General features: G+C 35.0%; 1 protein-coding gene across 1 annotated transcript in view; it reads right to left on the bottom strand.

Moving 5' to 3' along the window:
- Positions 1–13,280, bottom strand: part of LOC107707526 (NT-3 growth factor receptor-like) — a 200,537-nt gene that overhangs the window by 37,339 nt on the left and 149,918 nt on the right. Inside the window, exon 12 of the mRNA XM_016511587.1 lies at positions 1,671–1,859. Within this exon, the coding sequence (XP_016367073.1) occupies positions 1,671–1,859 (189 nt within the window). The remainder of the gene's footprint in view (positions 1–1,670; positions 1,860–13,280) is intronic.

Below are 13,280 nucleotides of genomic sequence, written 5' to 3'. Positions count from 1 at the left end.
AGATTAAATTACAATTTATCTGTAAATCAACCATTAAAATTCACGTAAAAATGTTCTTCTTTGAAAAATATTTATATAAAATGTTTTTTTTAATTTATTTTATAACAATATCACCATATTTAATATATATATATATATATATATATAACATTTATATATATTAAGAACTACTATGAGTACTATATACTTTAAAGTGAGAACTATATACTTCAAAACACTCCACAAAAAAATCCACTTACTTTTGTAGTTGAGGCCGCTTTGAGAGCCCACTCAAATTCTTTTTAAACATAAAGTTAACGACTTTTCACGCCCCCGTTTCCTGCTTCACCTTCTCTTTTTCAAGCATACATATGCTTTTGTCTAGAATTCAATCTGTATGGCACATGAGGGAATTTGCAGCCAACCTAAATTTAAACCCAAGTTCAATTTACTCTGGAAATATGACAGTACAGTAGGTGCACTAAAATATGATGAGTCTTGCTAAGGGGGGCAGCAGATTTATGCACTCCCTGAGCACACTGTAAAACTTTAGGCAAGGACAGAGACTCCACAAATCACTGTCAATGTCGCTGCCACTCACTGTAATAAGTACGCTTTCATAGGCTTTTCAAATGGCAGGAATCTTCAGACTTTAATTGAATCAGTTCTGTTTGGAAGCGTACTCAAGGGGGCAATGAAGAGCTCGGGAATGTCTGCCTCCTGCTCTGTGGAACAAAGTCGGATTACGGAAAATGGCTGTTGGCGGGCAGCAGGAATGGAAATCATTATATATCATGCAGTGCAAAATATATATTCAAATTTTAAAAAATGGCAATATTTCATTGATTAAAGATTAAATTGATTCTTTGATTGACACATGATTCTAATGCCTCACTAATTCTCACTGATGACTCACTGATTCACCAATTAACTGATTGAATTAATTAAATGATGACTGGACTGATTCATTGATTCATTAATCGACACAGGATTCAAATGACTCATTGATTCCCAAATTTACTGATTCACCAATTAATTGATTCAATGATTCTTTCAGCATACAGTAGTAACAATTCTTGTTTAATTGCAAATCTGACGTGACAAAATGAATGACTTACTGTATGGTTCAGTAAGCAAATCAAATGATTCAGTTTGATCCAACTGGCTCACAAGACTCATTTGTTCAGGAATCAAACTACACTTTACTTTTTCCAAAGCTTATTGAAGTATATTTTACAAGAAAATACAATTTCTTTCTACTTAAAAATTGTGTTTAATTCAATGTGTTACTTGCCATTCCTTAGAAATTGCTAGTAAATTTAACAAATAATTAGAGTGAAAATTGTTTCTACACCAATCTTTTTTTCTGTGTGCTCATGTATGTTTAATTGTAAAGATTAGTGTAGTACAAACTTCTCAAATAATGAATACTCAAGAAAAATAATTGAAAATCCCAAAATGTCAAACATTTTAGCAATGCGTAGAAAATTTTTAGATTTACAAGTAAAGCTCTGATTGGGGGATTTAAGCTCTTGACATCTGGCAACCCCACCCATGGAAGCTTGTGAAGGCTTGTTATGCAAATTAAATGTTTTCAGGATAAATAACCAGCAGCCAAATAACACAGATGATTATGCTAAATAAATCTAGACAAAAAAAATAATTAATAAAAACTCTTATTTGGTACTCACAAGTTGTGGGCTTGTTGCAGTTGTGCCCGTGCCGGAAATACTGTGGGTTTTCGATCACTGGGATGCGGGTCATGCCGATCACCACGGCGTCTGGCCCAGCATCCAGAGTACACGGGGTTATGATGCCATGATTAACATGATGGAGGGGGCTGGCAGAGTCTTCTTCACCGCTGATCACAGCCACGGGTCCTGCAGAGAGAAAAGAGAGTCACAAAATGACATTGGTTGCTTAATGGAAAATGAATGCAGCGTAATACATCTGAGAGGGAAAAGCGGGCAGGCTCATTTGTCAGAATAAATGTTATCTCTTAGAGCTGCGACTGGCCTCTGAGCTCTTCTCTGCCATTTGGTCACACATTAAACGCCTCAGCCTGATTCAACCCCAGAAGCCTAAGCTGCCGTGGCCCCGGGCCATGGTAAACACTGACTCCCCAAGTTTCCCTAAGTCCCATCATCAGCTCATTTAGTGGCGTCAACAAAAATACATCCACATTCAGTTGCGGGCCTCCAAGCCGGCAATAGATAAATTACAGACCTTGACAATAAAGACAGCCTGATGGCCAATGTGAGAGTGTTTCAGGACAGCTGACTTAACCAGCACTTTCCCAATACGCCCCCTGCTGCATTTCAATCAATCAATCAATCAATCAATCCATCCATCTAGGAAACAGCAGGGAAAGAAAAAAAAAAACTTACCATTGAGCCTTGAAAATAAAACAAAATTTAAAATACAAATTTAGAAATAAAATAAAATTTAAATGTAATAATATTTAGTAGTATTAATATTAATTAAAATATTAAATATTTATATATAAAAATTATGTTGTATATGACAATTTTAAGATGCTGTTTTAATATTTTTTATATTATATTTTCTGACACTTCAAAGTAATTCTAAGAAAATAGCATTTTTCTCATTTGTGCCTCAGGGCCACTGAAAATGTCACTACAGCAAGTGAAGATCTGACCTATTGGCCTGACTAGACTAGCACAAAAAAATTAAATAAATACATAAAAATCCTTACTGTTGAGCCCTGAATGAGCAAGCTAACATTTGACTGTTTTGAATGTTCATCAACATAATATATGCTGAGAACATGCAGGAACGGTCATGTTGTCCTTCAAGGCTTTTGATCCTGACAGTCTGTTTTACCTTGGAACTCTCTTAGGAAGATTCACACGGTCATTTAGTTCATAAGGTCAGACGTCTTGACACAGGCCAACGAGTAGACAGACAGACCAAGTTATTTATTTATTTACTTATTTATTTATTTTAAAGAAAGAAGTCATAGCAATCAAATAAAGCTTAACGTTGTATATAAGCACAGCTGCTTCAGTGTGAGAGATACAAAGACTTTCATATGAAGAAAAAAATCATATGCAAAATAAGGATTGGGAGGGTTTCTTCCCACAGGGATTACAAATATATGCGCATCTCTTTTGGCAGGTATCATGATGGGAAGCCTGTGGGTAAATAAGTCATATTGAAGGATAAACAAATAAACAAATAGACTAACAAATACATTAAAAAAATGAGCTGAATAGTTTGAAATACGGACCAACTGCATCACTAATTTGAGTGATTCTATTATTATTAAGCATAAAAGTCGTCATCAAGGTTTCATTTGGAATTTAGTTGAACTGCCAAATGAAAAGGACCTTTATCAGATTTTGTACTGCTCTTTGTGAAATTCAATCTGAAATCGAAATGTAATGAGCAACCGCAATTGCTTTCACTGCTATAAACTGAGATTAATTTGAGACAATAACAGTGGTCTGCTGTGACATATTTAAGGGGAAATCTTGGGTAAAAGTCTTAATTAGTTTTAGCCTTTAAGACAGGAGGAGACGTTCAGCTAAGTGTCAAATGACCCCTGCAGCTAATTAGGTCATTAAAATACTTTTCTTTTCCTTAATTGGAAAGTCTAAAAGCCCCAAAAGGACCATTAAAATTATTTTTGTAAATACTAAAAGGAGTCTTAGCAAGGTGAAAAAGTACTAACACGTTTACCCCTTTTTTCAAAAAAACATACTGGCTAATATAAATATCTCCACTGCCATATGAGTAACTCAATAAAACAAAAACGTGAAGGTGTATAATGATAATATTATTATTATTATTATTATTATTATTATTCAATGTTTAAAATATCAATTTGAAGCTGCAGGATCAAATCATCCAAACAATTATTCATTTTATCCACACAATTAAAAGTTGTTTTTATTAGCTCAGTTTTGTTTAAAATTACATTAATAATGTTACGTTTTAAGTTTAAGAGTAACAGCATTCCTTAAAATGCCTCCTTAATATCTTCAGGTTATACTTAGAGATGCGCAAAGTCAGACGCAGCCGTTAATGCGCTTCAAAATAAATACATAAGGCATATCAAATGGCACTTTCAAAATCCTATTATACAGCTGGCACGGTGAATAGAAGATCGCATTCACTCGCTGTTGCCTTTTGGCATTTTGAGTTAGGAACTCGATCAATAAAGTGTAGGAAACAATTTGTTTAAGCGGCAGAAAATGAGTGGTGAGCCATAATGTTTCTACAGGACTTCCTCCTCTTGTCATCTTCTCTTTGGACCTAGACAACTGTGCTAGGTCCAGAAGTTTCCATTTATTTAAAAGGACCTTCCCTGCCTTACAAATAAATAAATAAATTTGGATTATCAACACTGTATTCCAAATAATAAATTTTTAAAATCAATTAAAAAAAAACATTTTATTGTCGGGTATTGTCAGACTGCTTTAAGTGTACTTTGAGTTCTTCACTGGGACTGAGCACTACATGAAACACTTTTTAAAAAAAAAAAGCACATTTCAATGATGAATTATGATTTTCTTCCACCTTCCCGAACAATAAAAGTCTCAAGGCCAATATTATTTATTGCCTACACAGAAACATTATTTCATCTTTTCTTCTACTTCTGCATCTGAAGAACAAAGTCAATTTAATAAGATTGTGAGATGGGCAGAAGAGAACCAGCAACATCTCCAGAAAGACAGTTGCTACATGCCAGAATTCAGATTGTCAACAATACAATTGCAAATAATGACAGCAATTGTATAAAAAAAATGCTATCCTCAAACCTACTGAATGAACAGGTTTGGAACCGGCAAATGAAATGAGTAAGTAGCGACATACTTTTAATTTATGGGTGAACTACTCCTGTAAAACACCACTGCAAATACCTGCAGCCATGTGTAAAAACATAAAAATTAGCTTGGCTTCCTTGTTTAAAACAGATGATGTGCTTCTCTGTTTTGGGCTGATTATCATACAGCTTACAGGAAGTTCTCACACTGTTGTTAATTAGCACTGAAAATAACTACGGTAATCCTGCATGAAGACATGCATTACACATGCAAACTCACACATGAATTATCACCTTGCTGTATGTAGAACAGCAATGTCACACAGCTTGTGCCATATGAGTGAGAGTGTTGCATGCTAGATGTGTGTAAGCCAGAACTACATTGGGATTGAACTCACTTTTATGCTCAAGTTACAGTGACGAAAAGTATGATAATGGGATGGGGGCTTTCTATTAGAGTATGAAACTAAATGACCAATTTAAAACCCACAACGAAATTTTATATATATATATGAATACTTCTAATGCAAAAACCTTTATGTCTGATTTTTTTCTTTTTTCTTTAAATTAGCATTTTTTTCAGGCTCCTATGTTTATCATAGGTTCAGTCATTTCTACGGTGGCCGAGAAGTGCAGAGCAAATCACAATTCTGAAAACAAAATAACAAATTACAAACGCAAATGCAAGTCTAAAAAAACAAAATAACAATTCAGAAAGCACAACAACAATTCAGAAAACATTATAACAAGTCAGAAAACACAATGACAAATTGCATTTGCATTTGTAATTTGTTATTTTGTTTTCAGAATTGTGATTTGCTCTGCACTTCTCGGCCACCGTAAATTTCACTTTAAATGGCAAAGAAAAGGTTACTAGTCAGTTATAGAATGCCTTATTTTCAAAAATGTCTGACAAAATAGCTCATTGAAAAAAAATGTCAGACTGACTTAGAGTTCACTCAGAAAATGCTAGTAAATTTCACAAATAATTACAAAGAAATGGCAAGTAACAAATTGAATTAAACATTACATTTTTATGGCTGAAACGGTGTTTTCTTGTAAAAAGTACTCCAATAATCTTTGTTTTATTTATAACTTTTTTAACAAATATATTTATTATATTGAATTTTATTTTGAATACTTTTATAATTATAAATTATTTTTATAATTATATATAGTAAAATATAGTAATATAGTTATATAAAAGAAAACTATTTTTATTATTATTATTACCTAATTCCCTAACCTTCAAAGTGCAAAAAGTGTGAAAGTTAACTTTACACATGTATTTCATTTAAAACTAAAGTGAACCTGGAGCATGGTTTACATGATAAGCAAACCAAATTAACAAAAAGCAAATGGAATTCGAGCCAAATTTAATTTTGCTATTGTCAGGCCTTCACTGGGTTTTGGAACAGAGAGAAAAAAAAACAATATAAATCAAGTTTATCATCTCATGGCAACTGATATGATCACAAATATATTTTTGGAGCACATAAAAAGCATCCTTAGCCAAACATTTTTTATCATGACAAATCCAGACGGAAAACACGGTTTATCGGGACCGAGAATCACATTGCACGCATTTATCACTCTGCTCTCATTTTCAAACTTACACACACTTTTAAACACACACACACACACACACACACACACCTGCTGGGGCCGAATCGGTGCAAAAGGTGACAAGGACGATTGATCCTATTTATAAAGGCATCTGAACCCTGCTGTCTGAATGCCATTTTGCCTGGAGTTCATGTGGCTTCCTTTGATGTTGAAAGTGCACCGAGCACTTTTCTGTATCTCAGGTAGCTATAAAAGATAAAACAGGCACTATCCATGCCCACTTCTCTCTTATGGCAATTGTGTTTATCACAATTTCATCTCTGTGAAACAGATTAATAGTACAACATCCCCTGGAGCCTCAGGTGTACTAAGAACCCATCGCACCTTCTAATAAGCATTAGCAATGCTTACACTCAATACACTACGCACTTTCCATTACCATTAGCTATATTTATTATTGCTTATACCTAGATTTAGAGATTTTAGAGAGTGCTACAAACACAAATGACACCTCAAATTGTGCCATTTATTGAAGAAACCTTTTACTTTTCTAAGCAATCAGACTTAAAATTTCACGCTAACCAGATTTGAATTAGCGAGCTAAACTCAAGTGTGATGTGCTAACTGTTAGGCCACAGTTCTGATGCTATTTTATATGCCCACTATTTTTGTTTCAGCAATTTTTTTTTCCTTCACAGCATGTCACGGTATACAATATTCTTGCAGCACAAATCAAAGGCGGCATGATTACCTCCCTATGCCATAAAACAATGCTAGCACCCATGCTAGTCAACAAAACAGAGTCCCGGTACTGGAAGCATTAATATACTGTGCCAGTACTTCTGCAGTCGGCCCAAACAATGAAAAACCGGCAGGAACATAAAGGCAGTCAGTCATCTTTATGGTCCTTAACAAAGTAGGCCATAGGCACAGCATTCGATGTGCATTTTGTTTATAGCTGTATAAACGCCCGTGGAGCTGGAGGGGAAGGACAGTACAGGCGCTTCGCCTGAAGGGACAGATGAAGAAGCAAATGCAACACACAGTGACCAAATCTCCTCAGGCATAAATCAATCATACGCTCGCACACATTAGCAGGATAAAGGACACTAGCACAAGACTGAAACCTCTTCATAATAAGAACCAACCTTTAGGTGTTCATATACAGAGCAAATATCAGGGCAAAGATTCTTTTCAACTATGAATTTGAAGTTGTATTCTAGATAGTCATTTAAGAAAATGTATTTTTGTTTTATATTTATGTTTAAATATAATTTGTTTGTTTTGTTCTGTTAATTATGAAAAAACTGCGTAATTTGTAAACGTCATAAAGGGCGTGCTAATGAATTGGACGGCAATACACCGGGAGAAATGGAGTGGGTCAGACATAATTTTTGACCACTTCATATGTTTTGTGTTGTGGAAAGTCCTTTTTTTAATGAATTTCATTTTGTATAATTTGTATCTTCATTTTTATCGATGTTTTGTTGATCAATTAATGAAACAAATAAATAAGAACAAGACAAGAACGCATTGTGGAATGAAGTGCATGACAAAACGCAAACCTTGAGAAAAGGCCATAACACTAGATTTTAGACAGACAGCAGGTGCTAAATTCAATTTAATGTAAACTAAAATAAGGTTGTGAGGAACAACGGTACAGCTTAATCAATCACATCTTGTAAAACGATATTACATCCCAAAATGAAGGCCATAGGAAGCTAGTCTCAGCCTCAGATGTCACGCCCACGAACCGTTGGCTGAACATCTGATGCATACGGCACACAAAATTGGAAACACTTCGGGAGTTTCGAAGTCATGATCGGATTGGTTGAATTATACAGGATTTCCAGAAGACGTGTGTGTCGCGTTCTTTAACGTTCTGCCTGGAAACAAATATGCCGTGACGCCAAACCCCCTCATGTTAAAAGCAAGCCGTCGTGTTTACAACTGTGACAATGAGCGCTTATCAGGATCAACTAAACGCTGGATTTTTAAAAGTATGTGAAATATTTAAAATTCGCGGCATAGCATCTTTAAAATACGTCCAAGTGTTTCACACACTGGTCTGTTATTGTGGGGACATTTCCACGCCCCTAAACATGACGCGGAACAAACCGAAACATGATTGGTTGCTTTGCCTGTCAGTCATATGGCCTCTTGGGCGGGCCTTGCCATTCAAAGCGGCCAAGGTTCCCAGACCTTCTGCCATCAGTCTGAAGGTCTGGCTATGTTAGACTAATACGTAGCATACACTATACAAGTATTTTTTATAACAAATAAATTGTTTATATATGTATAGTGCTGGCTACATAAAAATTGTAGTCCATTACTGATTACAAATTATGCAAATTATAGTAGTAATCTGGATTACACATATTAGGTAATGTAGTCTGACTATTTTTGATTACTTTTACATTACTTTTGACCTAACTCATTTATCACAGATTTAAATGGGATTATTGTGTACCATATTGAAAAAAAAAAATGAAAAAAAAATTAACATTCTATTACAGCAAGGTTTCCCTAACTGTAGGTTCATTTAGAAAGACAAAAAAATGGGGTGATTTAATAAATTATGAATAATTTACCTCCATTGTGTGAATCACATGTAATCATGTAATCCATAAAAAGTTACTTTAATTTGATTATGAGCATTTAAAATGTAGGCCTAATATAATCTTAATATAATCTAATTATTACATTAGCTGACGCAGAGCCCGGTACGAGGTAGGGCCCCTCTCGGTCCGTTCGCAATCACGTTCTGGGGGGGCTGGGGGTTCCCCTCGGTCAGCACCAGTTGCACCCCCCTAAGGACGGCCCTGAATTATGACTTAATTAGTACTTATTGTTTTGGAATCTGATGACATAATCCAGATTACATGTAATCAGTCACTGCCCTACACTGTATATATATATATAAATATTTTTTTTTCCCCAATAGACAGCTCTACAGAAAAAAGGCATTGAAAGCTTGTAAAAGATTTTCAATGACACTGAAGAAATTCAATGGACAGAATTTATATCTTCCACAGCCGTGTTGTTGTTCACATCAAACAAATACAGTGGTGTGAAAAAGTTTTTGCCCCCTTCCTGTTTTTTTAATTGTTTGCATATTTGTCACACTTAAAAAAATCAGATCATCAAACAAATTTTAATATTACACAAAGATAACCTGAGTAAATACAAACTGCAGTTTTCAGCTTTTTTCCCTTAATAAATGAAATTATCATTTAAAAACTGCATTTTGTATTTACTTGCATTATCTTTGCGTAATATTAAAATTGGTTTGATGATCTGAATCTTTTAAGTGTGACAAATATGCAAAAATTAAAAAAAACAGGAAGGGGGCAAAAACCTTTTCACGGCACTGTATGCTACTTTTACAATAACTGTCACTGACATGGAAACTCATTTTCCATCCTGCTGTACAGGATGCAATGTGAAGAGCAGACATAAGACTAAATCGAATTAAATCTGTTTGCCGAGAACTGCTCATGTTAATACGCTGGTGGCACATTTATGTGTGATGCTCACATGTGCATTCATTACGAACTGTGGAATGTTTCGAACGTGTGAATCACAACAACGTGCAAAGGCTTACACACCTGCACTGCCGAAATGTTCCACGCTCAGCAGAATCTCAGACAAGCCAAGGTAAGACAGAGTGCTGCAAACTGCAAAACTCTGTTTGAGAATCAATGGATTTCTTAGACTTGATTATCCCTGGCCAGACGAATCAATTACACAAAGGTATGGGTCGGTGTAATTTATTCATTTTTATTTTTTCAAACCTTTGAATGTAGTAAATTATTTGTGATTATTTATATAAATTTTACTGTTGATGTTACTACATTTTACTAAAATTACTGAGTTAGTGTAATTTTTGTTTAGTTTTGTTTTACAAAAAAAAACATTTTTTTGTAAAACAAAACTAGATCAGAGCTGGGCAACTTTGGTCCTGGAGGGCCACTGTCCTGCAGAGTTTAGCTCCAACCCTAATCAAACTCTGCAGGACAGTGGCCCTCCAGGACTGAAGTTACCCAGCCCTGCTCTAAATGTTACATTTACTAAAATTACATTCAATTTTAGCTAACAAAAGAATTTTAGTTGACAAGATAATGCAAAATTAAATGAAAAATTCAGTTTTATATATTATTTTGAACATGTATTAATACACCTCGCCTTCATCATTGTTAACGAGATCAAAAAAATTATAATGCACATTTTTATAAATTTGAATAAATTTACTAAATTAAATGACGCGTTTCAGAAAGGCGGGGCATAGAGGAGAAACAATAATGTACAGTATGTGGAAAATAATGTGTTTTTTGAATCTTAAACCGCATAAACACATTTCATTACACCAAATACACAAAATAATGTTCTTTTTAGCAGCATCATATGACCCGTTTAAGAATTGCACTTGTGATGCGGAGTGCTTGAATATGATTCCAGAAACACAAATCATGATACAAGAGCTCAAAGACTTGGAGAAGCAAGCTAAAATGGCATGGTTGCTTAAGCAAATGCATTTTTATCTCACGTTTGCTTTAAACACTCAATTAGGTAGCATTTTTAGCAGCACTCACATGTCATTTCTGAACAATCATGATACAACCAACATGATAAAACATTGCCAGATTCATGTTCATCTGATTTGGATAAAACTGAAATGGGCTTTTACTGCCATTAACTGGAAATTTAAATTCGAAAGTCATGAAATGTGCAAGAAGCAATATAGTAATATTTAGTATGTCGCCACAGGCATGTATTTCCAATGTTGCCGTAAATACCAGTGAGAAACCTGTAACTTTCTTTTCAATTAAAGATTTGCAGTGCATGTAAAGTGTTACTTATCACAAAAAGTTGTAGTTGTGATTTTGACAGCATAATTTAGTTTCTAGCTTGCTAGAAATAACTGGTTTATGAGCTGGAAGGCTTGTGCGATCAAACTACATTTCCCATCATCCCCTGTGAAGCACAAGAATGATAAAATACACAGATAAAACTCCAATTACACACCTGATGTTCATCTTTTGGCCTTCATTAGCTTGCATTAGCGCTAAATGCTAAACAGCTTAGACATAGAATGAAGTTTTCCAGAGAATCTTTATTATTCCGACCAAAATCGCATCATTTGTTTACGATTCCTCTTCAGTTTCTTTATATTTACACAATACACAAATATTTATTATATTTATTAATCACACAATAGACTAATTCATTAGCATTAGCAATTAGCAGTTATTGTTTTGATATCAGCAGGTTTTAGGGGCTGAAGCTGAGCCGATTTTTCTTGCCTGCAACTGCCTTTTGTGCAGTGAAATCTGGTGGAAAGATGCCTCTATACGGGGTAAATGGTCACAATGGAAACCTGCCTGTTATAGACTATTTCACAGTGTTTCAGCAGAGATGAGTGTACAGACACCTACATTACAACATACACGTATATAAACATTCAGAGAGGTAGATTGGTAAACCAGCGAACTGCCGGAGACAGCAGAAAGAGCATGCCGGGATACAGACAGGTGCAGAGATAGGCAAATAGGAAGAGAGGCCATGGGGGGAGCTCAGGGGACAGAGAGACAGACAGAAGGCAGATAAAGTATCAGACAGAGGACAGCTGAAAGCCAGGAGGGGCCACAGGGTCCAGCCCCCTCATTTGTTACCCACCCAGGCAAACGAGGCTCTTGGTGTGCTTTTATTGAACAGTGTCCATTCCTGATGGATCTCTACTGCCCATGCAGAGGAAATGGAGACAATGGGGGATGAGACATTAGACTTTTGTCTCATGCAGTCCTCTTCCTGTTTTGGTACCTGCCCAGTCCATGTACTGCTTCTGTGTTCCTGACTGCTTATACGGCACACTGCCTACTATTTAAGTGTAGTCATATGCAATATGCAAATACATGTTTCTAATGGTTGCCACATGTATGCTTGTGGGAATTTGACAAAATCATAGTATATGCACAGTTCAATCATGACAACTCTCGGAACATTTTAGCATGGTGATGGATATGACAATGTTAATGTATTTGGTCTTGGCGGAACAGATCTGCTACGCTGCTGCTGAATTGCTACTGCTGTTGGTTATTGCTGTAGTTGTAGATTATTGCTGCTGCTGCAAGCAAGTACAGGAACTTGCTACTGCCAATGCATATGGCGATACGGTGCCATGAGTATTTAAGACATACTGCTGCTGCACAGATAGCATATAAAATTGTAGATCTATACAAGTGGAGCTGGGGAAGGTGGAGGGATTCCGAGAACTCTGAAAGCACGCTGCAGGAATCTCAAGTGAATGCTAGCCAGCCGTATAAATGCAAGGCAGTAAGCTCATTGGCTGCATATGCAGCATGAACCAATCAGCTTGTGCCAAGTCATTTAACTCTCTGAATATCATCAGTTACGTTAACACCCCATCAGCCTGCGCCATCTAGAGTTTCATGACTGAACTATATATTTATAAAAAAATGCATTAGTGAAATAAAAAAAAAGATTTTTCTGAAAAAAATCCATTATTATTATTATTTTATTAGCATGATTGTAATGACAATTAAATAAACTTACTCCCCCATTACCATAATAAACAAACAAATAAATAATTTGCACATTATTATAGTATTTAACTTGTGAAATATGTATAGAACTTAGGTAGTATTTGTGGTTTCAGTTATTTATTACAATTGTATTCATTTTTATAATTGCTTTATGATAAAAGTTTTTTAATAAAAATATATATTACATCAAAATTAAGAATAATAAAAATAAATAAATGGCTATTACAGTAAAGAGAACTGAATGGTAGAAGGTGATTATGAAAATTGAGGGGGAAAAAAATTAAAATAGGCTATGCTTAATTTTCCTTACAATCTTAATTATTTATATAATTTCATTTAATGAAAAATACATTTTTCAGATTTTTTTAGTGAAATGTGACCTG

This window comes from Sinocyclocheilus rhinocerous, unplaced genomic scaffold (assembly GCF_001515625.1).
Source record: "Sinocyclocheilus rhinocerous isolate Xijiao unplaced genomic scaffold, SAMN03320098_v1.1 scaffold534, whole genome shotgun sequence".
NCBI lineage: Eukaryota > Metazoa > Chordata > Actinopteri > Cypriniformes > Cyprinidae > Sinocyclocheilus > Sinocyclocheilus rhinocerous.
Note: the sequence above shows the minus strand (reverse complement) of the source record. Positions and strands in the feature narration are given on the sequence as shown.